The following is a 25,077-nucleotide window of genomic DNA, read 5'->3' on the forward strand; positions in this document are numbered from 1 at the left end:
AGAAATGACATATATTGTCCAGAAACCCTCACAGGTACTGCATTTAGCATTTGCGTTAACTTTGACAGCCCTGGTAAAGAGGAAACTCTTTGCTAACATGTTGGCCATATCATTGGGGACATATCATGAAAAACTCAATTTCTCAGTGCTTGTGTACATCCATTTGGGTATCTGGAGTTCCTACCATCCCACAAACTGTGAAACAAGACAACCCAGTCAGTTTTTTATTGGCTGCCTTGATCAGAAAACATGTGATTCAACAAGCCATTCAGATCTGCCCCCCCTTCCTATGTCACATGCAGGCTCATTAGAACAGCTTGAGAACTACCTTTGTAAAGGTGCACCATATTTTTCTCACCAGCCAATCAGAGCAGACTGGGCTTTTTTCAGGAGGGGGTCTTATAGAGACAGGCGCCAAACCGGAGCGTTACAGGTATATTCAGACAGACAGGATGAGAACAATAATGTGTTTTTTCAACATTAAAGTGTGTAAACATGTTCTAGTAGAAACCCCAAAATACAACCATGAACCTAAAAATGAGCGTGATGTGTCAACTTTAACCTTGTCAATGTTATTTTCACAGCTAGTCAATATTGCAGCTCACTCCGCTGCCCCCAAGTGGGCAAAAAAGAAACCTCAATACAGCTTTTAACACAAATATATTCAGTAATGTGCACCATAAAAGCAAAACATCAACTGAAATATACAGTGCCTCAAAGGTAAAAATGCAGATGCTGCCTTAAGGCCATGCAGCTATTTGATTCAATCAATCAAATTACCAAAAACAGACATGAACCCTCAGGGGCTGCAGGGCCTGACCCAGCTGGGAGTCCAGCATCATTGGTTGGACAAAACACAAAATTTGAAGATGTAACCTTTGATTGTGTGAAATTGTAATATAGGCGTTTCCACTATTTTCTAACATGTACATCCAAATTTACACATGCACATCTTGAAATATGCTGCCAGTTGATACGGACAAAATCTGACAAAAAGGATCAAACTAACAGAACGTACTACAGAGCAAACTGAGCTGAGACACACTGTTCATGTCCAGCTATGGCGACAGAACAAGTAAACAAAAAAAGTCTTAGGTAAGTCTAAGCTCTATTTAACTCGTCCACCCTGTGTTTGGTCATCCCTGGCTGTCAATAGGGGACGTCCAGGCTAAAATAAGGCCTTGAACAGCAGTATGAGACATGTTCAGTCATGGTGCTTCTGTCAGCGAGACATTAATCCGCAGGCAGGCTCAACCGTTTGTCTCTGTTATCTGTGAAGGCTGCAAACACACTGCTGTAGGTCTTTTTGTCCTGTGATAGAGCAGCTCCTGCTAAACTGACAGCAACACACTCTCCATCTTTGACAGGTGAATAAGCCGTCAGAGGCCTGAGCTCAACTCCCCAAAAGGAAAATGAAAACCCTCAAAATGACTACCTTGGACCCCAGACACAACACAGATACATCTCTGACACGTGAACACAGTGCACTTCCTCTCAACCCCAGTAGGAGATCAGTTGCTCTGGATCTGAGCCAGGCAAATAACCCCTACGGCAGTCTGACACCATGACAAACAGCTGAGAAAAGTGACAGTGACAGAGCCAGAGACACAGCCAACCACTGACAACAACATCGCCGCTCTGCCTCACCTCCTCCCACGCCGGAAATCAGATCAGCCAATTAAATAACTGAACCAGGGCTCATGTATATTTGGAGCGGATGGTAAAAATAAACCGATTGCTCAGGGATCATGATTTAATGACGTATACAAGAGAATATGCATAAATCTGGAGTTATTTATATAACACTTAAACATCAGAATTTCACACAGTTTTGGTTTCCTGACATTACGGTTTTAAAATAATAATAATAAAGTTTTCATACATTAAAAAGGGACTGCATGTAACTTTTTACGAGGAAAAACTGTCATGGCTATTTTCAAAGGGCTCCCTTGACCTCTGACCTCAAGATATGTGAATGAAAATGGGTTCGATTAAATATTTTACAAAAAAAAATGAAACCCTCTGCAACTTTCTGGGGTTTCCTCTATCAGCCTGTAGACTGATTTTAATGTGAAGAACCCGGGCCCGTTTTTCCGAAAAAAATACAACGAATGTGACGTTATGCACGCTGGCGAGCGCCTTAGCCGTAGCTAACGTTTGGTTGGAAATGGAGTCCGCTAACGCTAACAAACGACCAGCCCCCACCACAACTCAGACACAAACTCCACGGAAGCACAAAAGAAACAAAGTTATATCTAGTAAAGCCCGTCTGGCAAAAACAGGAATGTGACCGACGTCGGGCAAAAAATATTTTGAGTGAGTGTGTGTGTGCACGTGGGAAGTGAGTGGTGAAGCAAGAGAGAGAGAGAGTGGAGAAAACGAGCAAGCAGCGGAGAGTTTCTTTTCAGCTTTCAGAATGTCAAGTGAATGTTCAGTGGATGTTGCAGTTTGTGCCGAAATGTGTCTCGTTTCCCTGCTGCTGAGTGGAGTGACGGGGGTTTAACTCTGGAGTGAGTAAAGTTATCGACTCCGGTTCAGGGAGACCAAAACTACGGCGTCTCTCCTGTGTCTTCTGACCACGGTCGGGAGGCTGAAGCAGGAAAAGTTAACACCATTATCAATATCAATTCGTGGAGGGACCTTCATTTGGTCAGCTAACATCACTGCCAAGCAGGTGAATTCTATAATGATATTGTGCTTTTAGCTGCTAATGTTGCTAACGTTAATCAACATGATGCCTGTCAATCACGTTCAGTCTCGTGTGTGTCAGTAGTGCGAGCACCAGGACGCTGACTGTCGTTGACTTTGCATTCACAGGCGTCACTGTTAACAAGCAAATTCTGATTCTTACATCCAGCCCCTTTAAGTGGAGGCGGTAGCTAAATGATAACATGGATTCTCATTGCTGGGTGTTGAGCATAGTGCTAAAACGCTGACATGAGTAACGATTAAAGACGGGGCTCAATGGAAAAAACTTGTGTAAAATGTTTTGGTGTGTGTTGCCCTGTTAGGCAGCGCTCTATTTCTGTCGGTGCGTCCTGACAGAGTGAGAGCAGGTGCAGCACAATGAACAACTGTAGTCTCAGTCACTCACCACTGAATGAATCACACAAACACACGGAGGAGCTCAGCAGCCCCAAAATGTAAATCTCACTCAGACCATTAATTTCCTCAACTCACGTACAGTATATACACATATGGAGGTACGGATATATCCAGCGAATCACTTTCAGTTGAGAGATTGGAACAAGCACCACATTTGTATCTGAACATGTCATAAATTACAGACACGAGGAGCTGGAATCTGTTGCTGAGCTGCTTCTTGGATCTGACAGTCTCCTCAGAAACGGTTAAATGTACCAGACTGTAATTAAATCATTAATCCAGAATGGATTTTTCCTGCAAACATTATTATTTAAAAAAACACTTCTCCTGAACATTAATGTTCTACCTGTGTTGGCATCAATCCTAAAACCACCTAATCTAGGACCATAAAAAAAAAAAATGTTTCACCACCAAAGTCATTCAACAACTAATCCTATCGGTCATCAGTTGAAAGCCACATACCTTCTTAGTGTAGGGTATCTTCTCAGAGAGCCATTGGGTCTTAGAGTTGAAGTGTTGCAGGTGGTTACAGTTACAGGTTTGCTAAAAGTCTTTCCTGTTTGGTTGAGAGTCTACCGGTTTCCACGGTCCCTGAGAAGGTCAGAGCTCTGGAGGGCTTGTGTGGGACAGGACTACTGGGACATAAAGATAGACTGGTCCAAAGGCCCCTGCCAGCTAACACCCCCCCACCCCCCACCCCCACCCACTTTCTATCTACAACCCTTCCCTTAGGGGCGCATGTGTTGTGGCTAGATCCACTCAGCAGGCATGTACCCGTGGGGTGGGTGGGTGGTAAATTTAGAACGGTGCTTTCCCACTCCATCAGGGACAGGCCAGATCAATCAAATGACGAAAGTGACAAGTGGCGTCATCACTCTAGGCCGATCCAACTGGGGGAAGGGAGATGTAGGAAGATTGCCTGAAAATCCTGTCACATTCAAAAGCTAGAAATGATGGAATGACATCCACAGAATGACTCCGTAAAATACAGAGAACGTACAGAGAACCACGGCCTAATTCAACAGATATGCTCACAAACACTCGTTAGATAAGTGCTGAAATTATTAATCTATCATCTCAGAAGTTCATTAATTCAAAATGTGATAATTGTTCATTTATTTGCTTGTTACAGCTTCAGAAATGCCTCAATGACCTTGCTTATCTGTATTTCATAATGTATTGGAATGAATACTTTATTTGGAGTCAGACCACAGAGCAAATCCTAAAATAAACTCTGAGGTACTTGTGACCTTGTTTTAAAACAAATACGCTACTATTAATGGAACAGTGAGTTGCACCGCTACATAAGACATGACATACATTATAACATTCTTTAATATAGCTATATGCTAAAATAAGTGTATCTCATGCAATGTAAATTTACCTTAAAGGGGTACTACAGTGGTGTAGTACTGCACGTCTTCTACAGACTAAAAGAACAACCCTGATTGATGCAGCTAGGGCCGAGATATCTTCACTTTTAGTTCCTAGTATGGGCCAAGCTGCAGAGAGCTAGATCCTACATTTCCCATGATGCAACTGCATCTTTAGATCGACTTCCTCTGCCTCGTCAATGCTCACGATTGTCAAACCCCATACGCCCCAGTTTGTAACTGTTAACTATGCCTTGTCGTTAACAATTTATAGTCTCCAAGCCCTAAACCTGATGACATCACTAGGGTTGTTTCCTCATACTTAAGAAACTCCCCCTCTGAGCTACAGAGACATCATACAACTCTCATCAAAGGCTGTATATGAGAAATAGGTGGAGGAGCAGAATATATGAGGTATTTTATTCCATCAGCTAATCTACATGTAGTTAGGCCAGTTATTAGCTGGTGACTCGTAGCTCATTGGGTCAAGATCTACCAACAGGAAGTAGCAGTAAAGACACTAGAGCAGTGTTCGAAGTGGGCCGGTACGCAGTTCCGCCACTTCTACATTTTAATACTTGGCTAACATGACTTTTTCTATCGCACCGGAACTTATCACAAGCTGCCGGTACTCTCCATATCAGATTCTCCGGGAGATTCATAACGGCGCAGCGCCAGCGTATTTGTAAGCATCATAAGCCGTATGGACATAAAAAAACTATGTGGAGAGCATCAGGACGAGCCGACGCACAGCACGGGGGACGGGGGGGGGGTGAGATAATAAAATAATTATTTAACTTTGGGCGTTATCTAGCCTATAGTAGCCTGATAATAATGTCCAAAATGATGTAAATTTGCATAGTATTAAGTCAAAATCCTTCAAATTTTCTTGAAGGAGGACCCCCAAACCCACTATCTCCTGGTATCTTTGATTCACTGTATAAACTCAGAATGTGTCTCTGTATAATATGTGGGAGCATCCTGACTGGGACACTGCTCCTAAAACCTGAATGAACAACTCACACACCTCAGCTCTGCATGTATATACCTGCCTGTCTGTCTGGATGCTGTTGATTCCATCTTATAGACATCCATATAATATATTATAGAGTGATACTACAAGTAACACAGGAAAGCACTTTAAGTGTTAACCCTATACAAACACACCACCGTAACTTTATAATGTCACAGTTCAAATGCTATTGGAGTATTATAGGCCTACTATAGAAAATGCATAGCCAAAGTATAATCATTGCAATAAAACCACAGCTGATTATGACTGACGCAGTTTAACATGCTTAAAGAAGTAATGAATAAACAGGAATAAGTTGCAACAGATTGCTGATCCACACGCCAACATGTGACTATTTTTCCACTTCAAACACTGCACTACAGCATCGTGTTAAAAAAACAAAACAATGGCTCAGTCTGATTTGAGTCATAATCCTCTCTCAGTGGACACCACACCCAACGACTCATCACCAAACAAAGACCATTAGCGCTAAAAAAGTGACATGAAGACACTTAAACAGTCAGTTGAACAAGCAGACAAACGTCTCATTCATCATGCTGTTTACACATTTGGGGGTTCAAAAGCACAGTGGAGGACAACACCGGACAGATGGAGAGGAAGGAAGGGAATCAAAACGCACGCACAAAGACCCAAAGATAAGGACGGGGCTCCGTTTCAGCTGGCTGCTGAACAAAGGACACACAGGAGAGGACACTGGGACACTGGCCAGTCAGAGGGGAAAAAGGGGACATAAAGGACGAGGCAGAGATTTCTCATTTAAAAGGTTTGTTTTTGTGGACAGTAGTGTATTAAACATAAGGGCTACAGACTCATTCGAACTGGCATGTATTCACTCCAAACACCGACTCCCACTGTGGTTTTAGAGCGTCACAGCGAAGAGCTCCATCTAGTGTTGACAACGAGGTATGACCCGGTTGTTCACTCAGAGGCTTCTGGTCTGCTTTGTTGGCTTTTTAAAGCCCCCTAACACCACCTCATTCTTCAAGTTATCACACCAGCTGATTTGTTTATGGCGGCGTGAATAGGTAAACGCTCACCGTGATTCATTTCAGCTGGTGGAGAAAAGCAGGTCTGGGCTCAGGGCCAAGCCGTGAGGCTCTTCAGCCGGGGCCTTTGTACTTTTGAATAAGCTTTTTTGAAAGCGACGGGGTTCAGCCACTCCCGGGCTAATTAGCGGTGGAGAAACATTAGTTCTTCCAAAGCCAGCAGAGAAACTGCCGGAGCCAATGTGATTTCGATTTAGGCCCCTTGTTTAGGCGAGAGCTGAATGTTGATTGCTAACATGCCGCGACCACACTGAACTGTCAGCACAACACAGAACACTGAGGGCGAAAGAACTCGCCTCCTGTTTTTCCATAAACAGTTGCAGATAGACCACAACAATGCAGAAAAACTGGAAGTATGCATACTATTAAAAACCTCTCCTCTCCTTCGCTGCCTCGCTTTGATGAGGGTCCGCCGTGCAGACACACTCAGCAGCTTTTGGTCAAAGGGAATATTCTGCAGAACATGCAGAGCCCCCGATACCATTAGCGCGAGCATGGACGACTGTTGAGACAGAGCAGACCAGACTGGGACTGAAACCCTTCCAGCCGCCATTCACACAGAGACAACAACTGAGCGTGAACCACCGGCGCCAATTAAACAGAGACGCAATAAAAGTCTGTTTTAAAGTGTTGAGAAAAGAAATAACAGATGGGGGGAAAGAGAACGCCACAAGAACAGGTTGGAGAGAGAAAGACACAGAACATTATCTGGATATTTTAAACAAGTCTGTCTCATTATTAACATCAGGTTTTATATTATTTCAGAATTGAGAGCAATAAGTGGATTTATGGGTTCAAAAGGAGAGTGATATGCTCAAAATGTATGCTCTGATGCTCCTAAAGAAAAATATACAACATCTTTGCGAGGAAAAACTGGCATGGCCATTTTCGAAACGGTTCCCTTGACCTCTGACCTCAAGATATGTGAATGAAAATGGGTTCTATGGGTACCCACGAGTCTCCCCTTTACAGACATGCCCACTTTATGATAATCACATGCAGTTTTGGGGCAAGTCATAGTCGAGTCAGCACACTGACACACTGACAGCTGTTGTTGCCTGTTGGGCTGCAGTTTGCCATGTCATCATTTGAGCATATTTTGTTATGCTAAATGCAGTACCTGTGAGGGTTTCTGGACAATATGTGTCATTGTTTTGTGTTGTTAATTGATTTCTAATAATAAATATATACATACATTTGTTTAAAGAAACATATTTGTCCACTCCCATGTTGATAAGAGTATTAAATACTTGACTAATCTCACAAAAAATGTGCGATTACATATTTTAATCGATTGACAGCCCTAAACATAGATATAAATTTACTGAATTGATATTTATTATTAAAATAATAAATTGTTCACCAACAACTTTGTAAAAAAAAATCTTAAAAACAGAAATTACATTTCAAGTGTAAACCTTTTTATTGCAGCAACAAATAGGTCAAAACTTAAACAGGAATTAAAATTCCAGTACATATTGTATATACACATAGAATTGAATTGAATAGAACGGCCCCATTGTCACCGATACAGCTATTTGAGTCCGTATCGGTGGATCCTTAGGTGTTGGAGCAGCAATGTTGAAGTTAGAATAAAAAGTCTTTATTAGTTACATTGCTTATTCATAAAATTAAAATAAAATAATTGTGCATTCTTTTTTAAAAAGCCTGTCAGAGCAGCAGAAAACACACACTCTAATATAGCCTCTCTAGAAGAAAAGTGAGGTGAGCAAGTTCAGTTAATCCCATCTTTAGTAGAGTAGTAACCCAAAAAGTAAAAACCTCTCACTCCCATTAGTGCCCCAACAACAAGTCAGTTCAACAACGCTGTGCCCTCACCAGACTGCAAGGTAAGCATCCAGATGTGCCACAGTGGTTTTGCTCAAAGCCTCTTCCTCAGACTGAACACTCCCTCTTCCCACCTCTGATGCAGACAAGGGGATAGTTTACCCAGGGGCACCTTTTAGCACGGCAAAATTCTGCAGCCACGAATAGACGAAGCGAGAGCAGATAAGAGCTTCAGAGAGGGCTGATAAAGAGGTCAGTGGGTGAAAGAAAGAAATGGGGAGTAGAAGTGGGTGCATGAGTGTGATAAAAGCACCACAAAGCAAGTGAAGAGAGAGAGAGAGAAAGATAAGACGATAAAAGGTGTATTTTTTTTGTTTATATTGTGAGCGCCTCATCTTGACAGCACCCATCCAGGACAGCACCAGGGGACGGGATGCTATCAGCCTTCTCTTCCCATTTCACCTCTAGCATCCTACACTCCTATAACCTACATGTCTAGTCAACGGCAGCAACACTGCGGTTACACAAACCAGACCTCCCTTTTTCCACCAAAGCCTGCCACCCAGGCTCCCGGCAGATAAACAGGCTTTCAAAGCACATTAATGAGCGGACACATACTACCACAGAGAGACAGAGAGATTAGATGATGGGAGCAAAGGAGAAAGTGAAGATGAACAAGGGACTGTACCTTTCATAGCTCGTCTTCTTCCCGTCGTTATTTGTAGAATCTCCAGTAAAAGTCAGTATCCACGGGGTCAGAACAGTTGAGAAGCAGCAGGGAGGAAGAAAAGACATAGCAAGGAGGACATAGTAGAGAAGACGAGGACAGAGAAGGAGTGAGACTGCTCGAGCAGGGTAGGACTGGAAGGACTAGGAGTCACATGACCAGCAGACTGGCGGCTCACCAGTAACCACGGCCAACAAAAAAACCACAGGGTGGGTTTGGCCGTGACACCGCCGTTGGCCCGTTAAGGCAGCGACAGGCAGCCTGGCATCTGGGAGGGGGACGCTGGGGGCGGGGGGGTCACCAGGATCACAGCCAATGATTTCTGAGAGAGAGAGACGTACACCTGGAGTGTGTCTGACAGCACTAACGGACACTGTGACAGCGATGAATAGGAATGGGAATCTGTCCTAATGAGGATGGATTTGTGGGAGAGGGGGTGGGCCGAGTCACCCAGCAGAGATAGGAGTGGGGGGGCGGGGGAATCGGCCCTGATGAGTCAAACAGAGGGACAGCAAACCAGAAAACAGCTCTGAGGCATGGGGAACAACTTCCCCACATGGCTGAGGACCAACGGCCATAACTGACAGACACAAAACATTATTCCGGTTCCCGCAGGAGATAAGAGAGGCTGCTGTGTCACTCCCTTCGACAGTTTGAGGGATAGTTTTTCCTCCAGGTCAGAGGTTAAACTGACTGAACTGGTGCTGTGCTATATATCAGATCTCAAGGCTGATTAAAAGTGACAGAAGATAATTTATTTCAAAATGCCTGCGAGTAATATACAGTTGATATCCACTGACACAAAATGCTCAGATGAAAGTTGATAAATAATTAGTGTTCTGAAAGCTAAATATTTGTACCAAAGACTTCCGAGCTTTCAAGGGTTTTATCGGCGTGGAAAAGCCTATCGAGGTGCCCTTACACAGTGGACCACGAGAGCTCTCTACTGAAACTAGCAGGACATAAATGAAAGTTTGTGGCTCCTCAAGACAGACTGGCTGTTCTCATACGCCATTCGTAGCTATATAAAAAATAATGCACTGCAATTCGTAAACATCCCACAAAATTAATTTGTGTGTAATCCACGTAATCCTGAACCAGGAAGTATGAAGAGCGACAAATGCCACGTACTAAGGAGGAGGTCGGGGGTGGATGAGTGGGTCAAAAAAAACAACAGACTTTCGCCGGAGACAGGAGACCGCTGTTTGTGTTCCGTGGGAAACCAGAAGTCAACGTTGATTTATTTGTCACATAACTTCCGTACTTAAAGTGGCAGTAGGCAAAAATTCCATAATAACCTTTCAGCATATTGTAATTCAAGTGTCGTGAGAGATTTCCAGACTTCTGCACCTCCTCATTACTCTGTTTTCAGGCTTTAAAAAAAATCTCAATCACAATGGCTGCCGCGTCACAAACTTTCTAATTTTACAGCTAAACCGTGCACTACAAGATGATTCTGAAAACATTTGAGGAGAGAAATAAGCATCAACGTAACATAATATTGATTCATATTTGATCAGCGCGGCCTAGTTTGACCGTTTGGTCGGAGTTTGCGAGTGATTGACAGCCGGCTCTCATAGACTGCAGACTCCAGATCAGCTCTGACTGCCTGTTTTCCTCCGGGCTGTGAAATCTTGCAGATGCCGTTAGGAGCACCGGAGGACACCGGAGGACGCAGAGGCACATGATACTAAAAGCTTTTAAAGACTTATATTGATGCTGTTCCATTTCAGGTCTTGTCTCTTAACTTCCTGTTGCTATTGCTCTCTATAAATAGAAGACAAAAGTCATGGTTTTGATTGGTTCACACAGCCTACTATACTATTTCTCACCATGACTATTACAGTAAGATGACCGGCTGATCCCGGTGCTGTGCAGGAGACCTGATCTGACTAGTTTGTCATGTAAATAGCGATCGATGTTTGTCAGACTGCTGTAATAGAAAGCCTCTCATTTTCTCATCTATTTTTTTTTATGTCAGTCTCATGCTGTGCATTATATTAGAAAACTGGTCAGATGTTTGCTAAAATGCAAGTAAAAGTGATCACAAGCAGGGATGTCTGCCTACACAACTCGACACACTCCGACTTCCAGCGTAGACAGGAAGTTAAAAGACAATGCAAGCACTTCCTTATTGCTGAAACGCAAAAGGTCAATAACTGAGGGAAGGGAGGAACCTAAAATTGAATAGAAGAACAGCTGATATACCTATTATGCTTTTGTGCTTTTTCCTTTTCCTTTAGTGTGTTGTATAGGTTTTTGTGTATGTAAATGGTCTGCAAAGTTACGAAGTCCACGCCAAAGGGAGTTACTCTCCTCCACAGAAAAACGGCTCCTGAACTGCCTGAAACGCCTTGCTTGAAGTCCCACCTTTTCTTCCGTAACGTGGTGATGTCACCAAGTTTACATTAGCATAATACCTGCCTAGTGGCTAGTTTGGCACGCCCTCAAACAAAGCTAGTTAGAGCGGAGCCGGAGTGGAGTCCGAAGATTTTGGTTCGGTTTACCAATCACAACAGAGGGGCAAGCTGACCAATCAGAGCAGACTGGACTTTACAGGAGGAGGAGGAGGAGGAGGAGGAGGGGGGGGAGAGGTGCTGCAGCACAGCCGGTATGAGAAAAGTAAAATGTTTTTTGAACATTGAATCATGTAAACATGTTCTAGTAGAAACCCCAATTACAAGTGTGCACCTGAAAGCATAATAGGTCCCCTTTAAATGAGCAGATGTAGCATCAAAGAATCACGGGAACACTATTGAGACTACTACTTCAGACAAGTGATTAATGTGTTGGGGAACATTCACAAAGCAGTTTATCGTCACAAGCCAAACAACAGTGCCGAGTGGAGAGAGGCCCGAGGTAAGCCATTCAGGAACAAAGGGAGTGAATGAGGCAGGAACAAGCAAAAAGGAGGCAAAGACTGGTTAGTAACCATTTAAAAACAAGACTTGGTCAAAACTGAGTATATGACTGGACTGTGTATGGTCAGTCTGTGAATTTGTGGCTACCCAAACAGTCAGTGGTCATGTCTATAATGTTAAATCCAGCGCTGCATGTCCACCAGGTCCGGCGAGGACACTAGAGGGACGCGCTGCTCCACTCAACAAGTGGTGACGTACCCTATCGTTGAATGCACCTGATTGGTCCCTGGTTTCAAACAGGAAACAACTTGGCAGCCTCCTCATAAACTTCCTGTTATTCCGTCGAAACAATCCACCAAAATCTACTTGTGAAAACATTCTAAGCGAGAAATAGGCCACGCCGCTGCTGAATCTGGTTTCATTTTGTATCGCCTAATTTCACAGCCTGGTCTGAGTTTTGTGAACCGGATGTGCCGCGTTGGGACGGGCTCATTTGCATAAAGTTGAGATTTGTTTCCAACTTTATGCAAATACAGACCTTCTCCAACTCACCGCAAAACACTCCCATCATGCACTGGGTCACCGCTTTCTCCTGCTTTCCATAGGAAATGAATGGAATGCGTTGAGACACCCTCCGTCACCAGATCTGGTGGAAATGCACTTGACATGAGTCCGTCCTTGCACATGGTAGGGGGTTAGGTACATGGGTGTGTATACAAACACATGTACACACCCACAGCCACACACTCCTACCATCTTGGGCATTCTGTTACGAATGCTTGCCTATAAAAGGCTCTCGGCTCTCGGCTCTCAGCTCCAGCATTGCATCAGACCAGGGACAATGATGAGCAGCACCAGGTGTAGGTGTGTGTTCATGTACGTCTGTCACCGGCCAGACTTCGGCACTTCATGATGACTCCTCTTTTAACTCATCGCTCACCTCTTGATCAGTGTCAGCTAGACACGAGGGGAGGATGAACAGCACCTGGAGCCACCTGATAACATCCAGCTTCGTGACCTCACACACTCGGCTGCATCAGGGTCTGTTATTGGAACTAGAGATGGATATTTTTGCAGGATGATTAAAACCCATGTGGAGCGCTAGATGGGTGGGGTTTCCCTTTCCCTTAGCACAGGACTAATAGCATCAGGCTGTCAATCAGATGCGACTACATGAACTGAATTTCAAATATTTGCACTGAAACAACAGGCACAACCTATTTGTAACGTCTGTTTGAGTCAGCCATTGTGAGTATCCTGTTTCAGCATGAGTCACGTCCATGTCATTCTGAGAGCACCGAGCTTCTTCAGGACCCGACTGTGAATCATTCACTAACACATACAAGGTGGGACGTATAGGAAAACACACACTTCAGTGTTAGATTGATGGGTAACTGTCGGTAATTGTTAGGTTATAAGAATGTCCGCAGACACACAGCACACATATGATCCTAATTTATAGAAGGAATACTGTGGGTGGATCTGGTGATGTATAGAGTCTGAGCTCAGGGGCTGAGGGGTAAATTACAGTTTGGGCAAACAGCAGGAACCTGTGAGAAACGTGTTACTCTGCTCAAAGTGTGTATAGAGTTGATCTTTAAAAAGGACAGTTCTACGTCTTACTACAACAATTTCTGACTTTCTTCTTTTCATTTTGGGTCTTTGAAAATGTTCCATATTAAAAGGGACTGTATGTAAGTTTGTACATGTATATCCGTGGAGTTTGTGTTGGAGTCTGACTTGTGGTGGGGGCTGGTCATTTGTTGGTGTTAGCGGACTCCATTTTTAACCAAATGTTAGCTCTAGTTGCACACTGTTAGGCCTGTAATCGGAGCTGAAATTAAAGACTGTAGCGAGCGTGCATGACGTCACATTTGTCGAATTTTCCAGAAAAAAATGTCCCCCATTCTTCACATTAAAAGCAGTCAACAGGCTGATAGAGGAAACCCAGAAAGTCATGGAAGGTCTCATTTTTTAGTTTAGGTTACAACCTGTTCACACATTGCTAATTAAAATGATTAAAACACATCTATACTGTATGTGTAAAAACTTACATACTGTCCCTTTAAATAACCTGAAAAAGTGTAAAAAAAACAACTATTTTTGGTGCTCGACACTCATGTCAAGGAGACATAACTTCAGTTTAAGCGGTCACAAATCAAACGTTTGGAAACTACTGATGTAAAACCACGTTAGCGCACTAGAAATAATGGTAACAATCTCTCATTTTACAAGAATATTATGTGCGCACAATTACGGTAGGTACGGTAAGACAAAGAATTAATCTGTAAACTGTGATTAATATTTAATAGACGGGGAAATCATTTTGCTGTTCTTCCATCCATCCATCCATCTGTCACCACTTATCCTATTCGGGGTCGCAGGGGGAATAGAGCCGATCCCAGCTGACAATGGGGAAGGCGGGGTACACCCTGGACAGGTCTCCAGACTATCACAGGGCTGACACATAGAGACAGACAACCATTCACACTCACATTCACACCTACGGGATATTTAGAGTCAACAATGAACCTAACCTGCATATCTTTGGACTGTGGGAGGAAACCCACGCCAACACCAGGAGAACATGCAAACTCCACACAGAAGGACCCCAAGCCCTGTCCCTAGAGCAGGGGTCAGCAACCTGCGGCTCCGGAGCCACATGCGGCTCTTTAGCTCCTCTCCAGTGGCTCCCTGTGGATTTTTTAAAAAAATTAGTGGAAATGAATAACTGTTTTTTTGTTTGCATTTTCATTTTTATTTATCATTGTTGTAGGTCTATGGTACGACGGTACGACGCAGTATTAGGGGCACATTGAGGAAAACAAATAAATCTGAGATTTTGAGAACAAAGTCATAATATTACGAGAATAAAGTTATACGTTTACGAGTAAAAAAGAATAATAAAAAGAAAGAATAATATTATAAAGTAGAAATTTTACGTGTTATTTCATTTTTTTCTCGTTAAGTTATGACTTTAGTCCTCGTAATATTACGACTTTTTTCTCGTAAAGTTATGACCTAACTCTCGTAATATTACGACTTCATTTCTCGTAAAGTTATGACTTCATTCTTGTAATGTTAAGACTTTTTTCTCGTAATATTATGACTTTATTCTGGAAATATCTGACTTTTTTTCCCCTCAATGTGACCCTAATACTCCGTAGTACATTTGCACTTGGGCCCTCACTGCATTAGACTTATATACTATATACTTAGACAATAAGCTGTGTTACCTTCATCACAATGCTCAGATGTTTTGCAGCTCCAGACAGATATTTTTTTTTTTTTGGCTGATTAGACATCTGCTCACGTTAAAGGTGGATGAGGCTGGAATGACGTGACGTCACTGGACACTAAAGAGCTCTAATGGACCAAAATGAGTGAAATCACCTATGTGGGTTTACCAGGACTTCTAAACCCACCACTGCTTTCTTTCATAACTGCCAATATTGTCACTGTTTTGATTATAAATATATAAAAAAAAACAAAGAATCAGGCAGACCTGGACCAGAATCTGGTTTGGCTTCTTGGTGTGACTATCAGAGTTAGTGAAGTAGGAATAAACATGTTGGCGAGTGGATCAAAGTCGGTCAGGGTCTCCGCTAAAGCACTAAAACACTCACTCCTGACACTATTAGGCCACTTAAGCCCCTACGTGCATGTGTGTGTGTACTTGGCAACACGCTGCCTATTGTGTCAACACAACAGCTGCTGAGGTCTCATCTTTCTAGCATCTAGAAAGACATAACACACACAGCGGAAAGTTTGTCCATCAGTGCCAGTGAGGGTGCTGGATTATTAATATTTAGAGGACTGTGTTGCCCACATCACAGCTTCTGTTCTGGGACAGCAGATAATACACAAAGCACAAATTGGTCGTATAGTGGCACAGATGCTCAATATATATATGCACACCAGATGTGAACACAATGCTAGCAGCAGGACAGGATAACGTACTATATGTTTTAAAAAGGTTAATGTGATTTACATCACACAGGTATCCAGAGGAGGAACTGATGGAGTAGACCGGCCAGTGGCCAACAATAAAAACCCAACAGGCTGCTGGGTAAGAGTTCCTTCAGGTTGTTAAAGACTACCAGACCTTGAGCAAGCATGGGGAGAAATATAGAGGTCTTCTGGCAGGAGACTCCTCTCTACTATGAACTCAGCTCCCCTCAGGCGAGGAACTACAAACAACTGACGAGGGGCCTCATGGGGAAATCTATGGCTACAATGCTGAGCGGCTACTCCATCATTAAAGAAATAGTTTTGGGAATATGCTTACTCACTTTCTTTGTGTGAGAGTTAAATGAGAAGAACCACTCTTATGTCTGTACACGGGGAGCCAGAGTAGAGCGTTGATTATTAGGGCTGTCAAAGTTTACACGAAAATGACGCCGTTTACTCAAATTCGTTTTAACGCCACTAATTTCTTCAACACATTAACGCAATTGATCTTTTGGAAGTTGTAGAGGGCAAAGCTAGTGAGAAGATACTGGCATCATATGCAACAAGGAAACCTAAAGAATCCATTGGTACCAACCATGTCATACTAGCTGGTCGCGAAGGAGCCTGAATAACACTCCAAACTTAAGCTACATTTTGGCGAGGAAAAACTGGAATGGCCATTTTCAAAGGGGTCCCTTGACCTCTGACCTCAAGATATGTGAATGAAAATGGGTTCTATGGGTACCCACGAGTCTCCCCTTTACAGACATGCCCACAATCACATGCAGTTTGGGGTAAGTCATAGTCAAGTCAGCACACTGACACACTGACAGCTGTTGTTGCCTTTTGGGCTGCAGTTTGCCATGTTATGATTTGAGCATATTTTTTATGCTAAATGCAGTACCTGTGAGGGTTTCTGGACAATATTTGTCACTGTTTTGTGTTGGTAATTGATTTCCAATTATAAATATATGCATACATTTGCATAAAGCAGCATATTTGCCCACTCCCATGTTGATGAGTATTAAATAATTGAAAAATCTCCCTTTAAGGTACATTTTGAACAGAAAAAAAATGTGCGATTCATTTCTGATGATTCACAATTAACTATGAACAATGAAATATTTTAATCGATTGACAGCCCTAAAATAGATTAATGCATTTGGCAGCCATATTGGAGCTCCTGAGGAGAGCAACAACAGTTTTGAGCTGCTGGTTTTGTTATTAAATGTAAAACTTGGCAAGTTCAAAAAATTTAATAAACCTTTTTTCTAAAAACACACATAATGCACATGAAATGTCTTTTTGTGTAAGCAGGATAAAACTGTGCTCTACTGATCTCTGGCTCGGACATTTCTGGCTATTTTACAAAACACTGAAAGTGTATAAAACTATTTTTAAAAGACTTTATGATCTGAGGTTCTTTCATTGTATCGTAAAAATTCACGACCCCTACTAAAAATACTGCAAGCAGAATGGAGCCGTAACGTTAAGTAAACATTTGCAAAAGTAATACTACGAAAACCCACACTCAGGAGTCCAAAACTACTAAAAAAAATAACAACTAATGTAAAGTCAGAAACTATAATATCTATAAACACAAAAGACACACTAAACAAGACGCCGTTACCACGGCGAGGAGTGTAAAGTTTGGCATGGTCTAATACAGCCGGGGTCTGTTGTTGATTCACCTCATCATAGCAACACATGATGTCATTGACAAATGGGTTACCACTGACTGGTGGAAGTGAACCAGCAAAACACAGAGAGGCCTTGTAAAGGTCAGCTCATGTCTGGCTGACCCCAGGACAGGAAAAGGCAGATAGCAACACCCCCCCCCCCCCCCTCTTACTACTATGATCAATGGGCCATGCTGCTCAGTAATGTACAGTATGTCCTCTTGGCTGCAGCTGATGTGTCTTTCTGTCCCATGAAACATTCAGAAACTCTAAAAGCAGAATGTGTTTTTATGAGAGGAACAAATGGACTCAGCTGATGTACTTACAAGATGAACATGGAGACAGAAGAGGTCAGCTTTCCACCCCTCCAGTGTCCGGGGGCCCCTGAACGCCACCTGGTCCTGAAAACAAATGATTGACTCAGTCACCACAGTGTGTCGGGGGATTCAGACTTAATATTAAAGCTGTGATAAAGTTTCCTTGTGTCCTTAAATAGTGCAATACCTGGTTCATTTTCTTAAAGGGGACCTATTCTGTGTTTTTTCCCCCTTTCCTTTAGTGTGTTATTTATTTTTTTTGTGTATGTAAAAGGCTCCCCCACAAAAACACTGCTCCTGAACTGCCTGAAACGCCTTGCTTGAAGTCCTGCCTTTTCTTCCGTAACGTGGTGATGTCATCAAGTAACACATTTGCGTAATACCTGCCTAGCAGCTAGTTTGGCTAGTTTTGCCCTCAAACAAAGCTAGCTAGAGCAGAGTCCGAAGAATTTGGTTCTGTGGACCAATCACAACAACGGGTGGGTCAGCTGACCAATCAGAGCAGACTGGGCTTTTCGGAAGGGGGTGGAGCTCAAACAGAGCGTTTCAGACAAAGGGTGAAAAGAGGTGCTGCAGCACAGCCGGTATGAGAAAAATAAAGCGTTTTCTGAACATTAAAGCATGTAAACATGTTCTAGTAGTAACCCAAACTACAAGTATACACCTGCAAATAAGCATAATAGGTCCTCTTTAAAGGAATAAATCAACATTAAAAAAAACGATGAATATGAATGAGTGAACCAAACCTTTACAAAAAGCTATTCACAACATATGAAATGCCTGTCAATTACTGGACAACAGTGCAGCATTGTCTCTGTGACCTATATCAGCCTATACCCACCATACACATGCCACAGGTCTGTGAACCCAGTGGCCCAGCAGCCCTGCTGCAAATAAAGACAAGAATGCATCTCATCACATTTGTTTTAACAAAATTAGAAAAATGTGACGACTCACATTTAAAGCCAAAGTTCTTGTCAATAATAAACTTTACATTATTAATCTTTATTGTTTATTCACTGTAATGAATGAATGCCAAATTAACAACTTTAAAGGTGCTATTGATAACATTGATAACATTCAGCCACTAGATGCCACTAGATTCTCCCTCCCCCGTTCCATTGCATTTACTTCACAACAAGTCGTTGCCAGGCACTTACCGTCAATCTCAGCCATTCATCTGTTTTTACCACACTGACTGACGACCCTGAGATACCACGTGATACCAACCTTGTTTTACTATTGGCTCAAAAGCCTTGTTAGAAGTGGGAACCAAACGTCAAATATGTTACAGCAGGTTAAACCACTGTTCAATTAACTTGATAGAAGTTGGTTCATTATATTTTGTGTTAAATTTTGCACTGCCTTGTATCTTGAGAACTGAAGCAGCAGGTCCTGAAGTTGCACTTTTTATTATTTTCCAATAAAAGGTGTACGTATTTGCCATTAATCGTTGTTTACTTGTTTATCTCCATAATTAATTTATTCCCGATTCCCTTACAAGAAAAAACTTTGAGGAATCCTGACCTGCACTGTCCAGTATCAGATATTCATTTCACAGTCACACTAATTGAATTTTTGGCAAAAAAAGTTACTGTATCGATTTCAAATCATTGAATCGTATTGTATCGCTCTAGATGAGCCAAATATCGTCCTTGAATCGTATCGGAACCACGGAAAGTGATGTGAATCGTATCGTTACTCACCTAATATATCAATAACGCAAAATTCTATATACAATGATAGAGGATTTTATCCCTCTTTTATCTGGAATGATATTAAAGTGTCAACCAGCAATAATTTTCACTCTCACATAGCACATTATTAAAATCTGTTAATGTCAATTGACATACCAATAATGAGTTAGTGATCACCAACTGGTGAAACTCCAGCCTGAACGCCCCAAACCTTCATCCTCAGATCCCCGTACACCTTCACCTCCTCAACAAGTGATCCTGAATCTTGGTGCAGTTCCTTCTAACTGCCAACAGAGGCTGATCAAAGGTTTTAAATCACTTCAAACTGCTTTATGCCTTTATTAGACAGTTTAAAGAGGTGGAACCGACAAGGTTGAGAGATAAAGTGGATCCAGTCGAGACTGATGGTTTTACACGGGACACACCTTAGACCACTGAGCCACACAGTTGCTCTTAAAATAGCAATTTGGGTTTATCTTAATGAAGGGAAGTCAAGGGTAACGCAAGAGCTTGTTTGCACAAACTTAGTAATCTGGAACAAAATACGGCTGCAGATCCAAAAGGTCACACAGCCATTAAAAAGCACGCTGTTCCAGGCCAACGGGCTTTATATCTTCATGGTTCCGTTGCTCCGGATCACAGAGGTACCACAGTGCACAAAAAATCTGACATTTAGGAGATTTTCCTTTTGTTTTGTTCAAAATATACTGTGTTTTAACTACAAATCAGCTCCAACCCACAAAGTTTTGTTTGAGATTGATTTACTGGCGGCGAACACAAGAGGCAGGGTCGTTTTGAGGATTATAGACCTATAAATCATTCCTGTTTTGCATGTTTCTTTCCCTTTGATAGTCATGGCAACCGAGCCCACCCAAACCATACTTCCAACACACGTCAGCTAATCAGCAAACACTGATAGACAAAAGCCACATGAGCACAACACGCATGCAGAAACTATGTTACAGGTGGTTTCATCGGCAGCACCGAACCGTGTCTCCCAGCAGGAGAGACCCACCGAGCATCTGCTTCCAATAGCTTCCCCCTCCTCCTCCTCCTCTGAGGGGGTCTGTGAGAGGCAGCGGACCCATCGGACCCATCTGAAGCCCGAGCCCCAGCTCTCCGGACCGGGGGCCCCAAAACAATGATGTAACACCCAACAGGCTTATGTAACTAATCTGTGCTGGCGGTTTCTCCCTCTGAAACACACAAGGTGGAGACCCTGGGAACACTCACAAGAAAAAGTACACCGGACATGTTTATGTATGTCACGTCTTTATGTAAAATGAATCGGTTTAAAACGCCCAGTGTTGCAAAATTAGGTTTTAAATTGACAAACAAAATCATCATGTGTGATTCATGGTACAATTCAAACGGGATCAAAAAAATATTTATCTCTCGCCGTTGACTACCGTTCATATTTTTTCCAAAATAAGGTCGCATTGGGGTCCACCGTAAGGGGCGGGACTTAGGCTCTCTCTATACTACTCTACGGATCAGAGACGTGGAGGACATCCAAGACCACAATGACGAAAGTACAAACATTCATGCTACATTCAGCTGCTTGAGGCGGTTCTTGAGCATCCGCTGGCCGGATACCATCAACAATCTCTGGCAGAGAACGGGCCAACAACCTGTAGAAAAGGAGATCTAGAGAAGAAGTTGGGGATAGATCAGCCACACAATCCAGAAACCCAATGCCAGCATCAGCAGGCAGGCCCTTAGATGGAACCCCCAAAGGCACAAGAAAGAGAGGCCGGCCCAAGAACACCTGGCGAAGGGACCTCGAGACTGACATCAAGCAGGACATGGAAACAGCTGGAAAGGAAATCTAAGGACAGGAGACTCTTGGCGAACTGTGGTCAACAACCTATGCTCCATGAAAAGGAGTGATGGGCGCCAATATACCATTTTACACACACACACGCTTCACTCTTTAAAAAGGTGAACTATTATGCTCCTATTATGACAAGACATGTCATTGCCAGACAAGCTTCGAGGGCTAGCAGTTTACTGGAGTGGAGATAATGTGCAGACACAGCTCAACGCCATCGCTACACAGATAATCACCACAGACTACGGAAGCACATTATATTGTTTCAACATCGAAACAGCATCATTCAACTCGGCGGGTCAGGGACGGCCGCTTAGCGTGGGAGGATCACCTCGTGGGACCTCTCGCCAGTGCTGGCTGCCCCTGGCTGGGTGCATTTCTCCGTAGCGGCACGCCACGATCGGTCGGCTTGGAAAGGCCCGGGATGAAGGGTGGCTCGCGGCACCCTTCATCCAGACCTCACCACCTCATGGGGCCGTGAACTTAGCGCTTGCTGCAGCGACGTCAGCAACCCACCCCAACCCATCCAGTAGGGCTGCACCAATATGGCCAAAATGATAATCACTATTATTTTGATCAATATTGAGATCACAATTATTCATTAGGATTATTCATTGATTTTAGAAACAACATTTTTATTGCACTTTCATATTAAAATAAACAGAGCGCTGATTTCACTTCCATGCTGAGCTACATTCCTGCTAATGTACAAATTAGGGCAGCATGATGTTGGAAAAAAACTGTAATTGCAATAATTTTTTCTGCTTTTTATATATTGCATATATGAAAAATACAGGAATATTCACCCTACCCTTTCGATAGCTACATTTTAAAGTTAGAATTGCACTTTAAGAGATAAATTAGCAACATTAAGTGATAGATAAACAATGTTGTGCTCTCAATTTAATCATAAACACATTGGTTGTATAGATAATATCTATACCCAAAACGTGAAGCCAAAACATCTCGATCACCGGCTGGTGGCTGGCTGTTAGTTTAAGAAGCGCTTGATTTGATATGCAGCAGAGTTTTCTATGAGCAGAACGTGCATTTTAAAACGTCAATATCGCAGGCGACCTTGTTCGTTTAATTGTGGGAAGCTAAAATTATGATTAATATTCGACTGAGTGTGCAGCCTTACCATCTAAAAAACACTGACTCATGTCTCGTTTACCATGCTTTTTGAGTGGGACTTTTTTGCCGTGTCATCACCATTCATATCTATATAACTAATTGTGTTCATCATTAAATTGTTTACAAGAGCACAAAGTTCTGCATAGATCTAGCCTCTTCATTTTGCTCTCAAAGCTCAACTCAACTTTAAAATGGAGCTACAACATATTCTTCCCGGACCCCTCTATACAGAATGAAAATCCCTGTATTTGTTCGTCTTGCAAGATATATTGCAGAAAAAAAAATATATTCATCTATTATTACTTCTTATCCAAAATGATACTGACACTAATCAGCACAGACATTACCGGATTCTGAGTTTCAGAATGTTGCACCTTGTTTTGCAGGCTCAGGCTGTGTGGGCCTAAAGTCAGGCTGACCTGAGGCTCAAGTTGACTTTGGAAAAAGAAATGTGTCTTTTCATCAAAACTGGGGCAAAGGCAGCGATATCACACCCATGAGAACACCTGAAAGTTGTTTAAACGAATCCTCAGCAGATCATATTATACCTGATCTACCATGGGAAAACAAAGACAACATACCGAGTTTGGCGTGAGGAACTTATTCAGTTAAATAAAAAAAGTTTTGAGCCACAAACCTGAGAGAAAAAGATCAATCCAAGTCCTTCCACTCTCTAGCCATTAGAATTATCAAGCACAAGGTGCTGAAGTGTTGTCACAATCCCTCTGGGTTCACTGACCTCACATCTTGAAGGTTTGGTGGAGGGGAATTGCTGCTAATTAGCTTCCCCTGCAGTGCACTTCCAAGTGTGGAGCAAAAAACACAGAAGTAGCCTCCCTTATTACTCGCAGGTTATTTATTTTGGCAGATTATAAGCACCAGACTACCTGCCAAATAAGAAGGAAAGGAAAAAAACACTGGACAGTGCACTGTGTATGAATGTGGGTGTGTGTTTGTCTAAAGTGTGTGATATAATTCGCCAAAATGTGCATTTACTCAACTTCGCTTTTATACACTGGCCTACTGTGCAAACTTGCAGTGTAATGATGTGTTTGTTATACACTGCTGAAAAATCATGGCAATATGCAGTTTGGCTTTAGAGAAAGAAAGACAACATTGATGAGCAAATTAACTTAAAAATGTAGTTTTTCCAAAAAATGTAGTTTTTCAAATTGTGTTTGGCATGGTAAATGCAAACACCCTGCCACAATGTTGTCTTTCTTGCATGTGTTTGTCATACACTGCTGCAAATCATGGCAATATGCAGTTTGGCTTTAGAGATAAAGAAAGACAACATTGTGGCAGGGTGTTCTGCATTTACCATGCCAAACCCAATTTGAAAAACTACATTTTTTGGAAAAACTACATTTTTAAGTTAATTGCTCATCATTTATCGAGGGATTTAAGGTCTATAAATAGTCGACAACATCCAACGGGAAATTCGGCCTTATGATAATCCTCCAAGTGACACTTCACTTTAGAATATTCTCACTTTTTAGCATTTAGTTAGCTGCTGACGACAGCCCATCCCTGAGGTCTTTAGTAGACGAAACACTGAAGATGAACTATAAAAAAGTCTAAATTCCACTTCATTAAACGCTGCATGGTATGTAGGAGACATGCCGAATTAAAGACAACATCGTATTAAATTAGAAAAGACCTTAAATCATATTTGTTTTGCTGTGTATCTTCGCCGACGACGTTAAATTAGCAGATTTTTCAACGCAGTTTGGCGCTGCGTTCTCAGACCGACGTCCTCTCCCGTCTGCTGTAGTATTGGATGTCATGTTCAGTGTAACATTATATATATATAGCCCATCTGTCTATTGTGTCCTTGGGGCTGGGTCTCTAGTTTCACAAGCTGTCTACCGTTAACTCCACCTTTTACTGATTGATAATGTGACTATAGTCTCCACCTGTCGGGAGGATGATGGGCTCACCTGGATGAACACTTTAAGAGTTTAAGAATTCCATGCCAGATAAAAAGTCCATAAAAGCATCACCTTGACCACATCATAGAGGTGACACTTTATAGCAACATGTTGTGTTGCGTTCATTTACTTCAAACTCCTCGTTTTCTGCGGCTGCACCACTAAAACAAACTTTCTAATGTTAGAAACCAACACGGAGCTACATTTTTCATGCACAATTCATGCACATTCATTAACTTACCGACGCTGTCCTGTGGGAAACAACTTTACTCTCTAGTTGGATGTTAGACCACCGTTAAACACGAGCTCTTGTATTATCCCGCAGACACACGCACGCACACCCGACTGTCATCCACACAGACCCGCCTCATGCTGTAAACTTCTTCTTCTTCTGTCAAGTAAACTACTGTAGAAGAAACACAACGAGTTTCCGACTGGAGTTTTCAAAATAAAAGCCTAATTGAATTAGGACTGTATTTAAACTTTAAACTCACTGCTTTCACACATGCATAAAATAAAATACAGACTAGAGAAAACACTTTTTGGAAGTGCATTTAACGTGCTTAAAGTAGTTCCTTTGGCAAAATATTACGTTAGCGCAAGT

General features: G+C 42.4%; 1 protein-coding gene across 4 annotated transcripts in view; it reads right to left on the reverse strand.

Annotated features, from left to right (window-relative positions):
- Positions 1 to 24,872, reverse strand: part of svila (supervillin a) — a 99,085-nt gene extending 74,213 nt beyond the window's left edge. Inside the window, exons 1-2 of one of the 4 annotated variants that reach the window (XM_074621537.1) lie at positions 24,715 to 24,872; positions 17,890 to 17,964 (exon numbers count right to left, since the gene is read on the reverse strand). Coding sequence is in view for 1 of the 4 variants with exons in the window: in XM_074621527.1 (XP_074477628.1) it covers positions 9,034 to 9,040 (7 nt within the window). In the remaining 3 variants the exon portion in view is untranslated. Of the gene's footprint in view, positions 1 to 3,567; positions 3,724 to 9,033; positions 9,180 to 17,889; positions 17,965 to 24,714 lie in introns of those variants that run through there. The other 3 variants (XM_074621538.1, XM_074621527.1, XM_074621539.1) reach the window with 3 other exon arrangements.
- Between the last annotated feature and the right edge of the window lie 205 nt (positions 24,873 to 25,077).

The sequence above is a fragment of the Sebastes fasciatus genome, chromosome 21, assembly GCF_043250625.1.
Source record: "Sebastes fasciatus isolate fSebFas1 chromosome 21, fSebFas1.pri, whole genome shotgun sequence".
In the NCBI taxonomy this organism is placed as follows: domain Eukaryota; kingdom Metazoa; phylum Chordata; class Actinopteri; order Perciformes; family Sebastidae; genus Sebastes; species Sebastes fasciatus.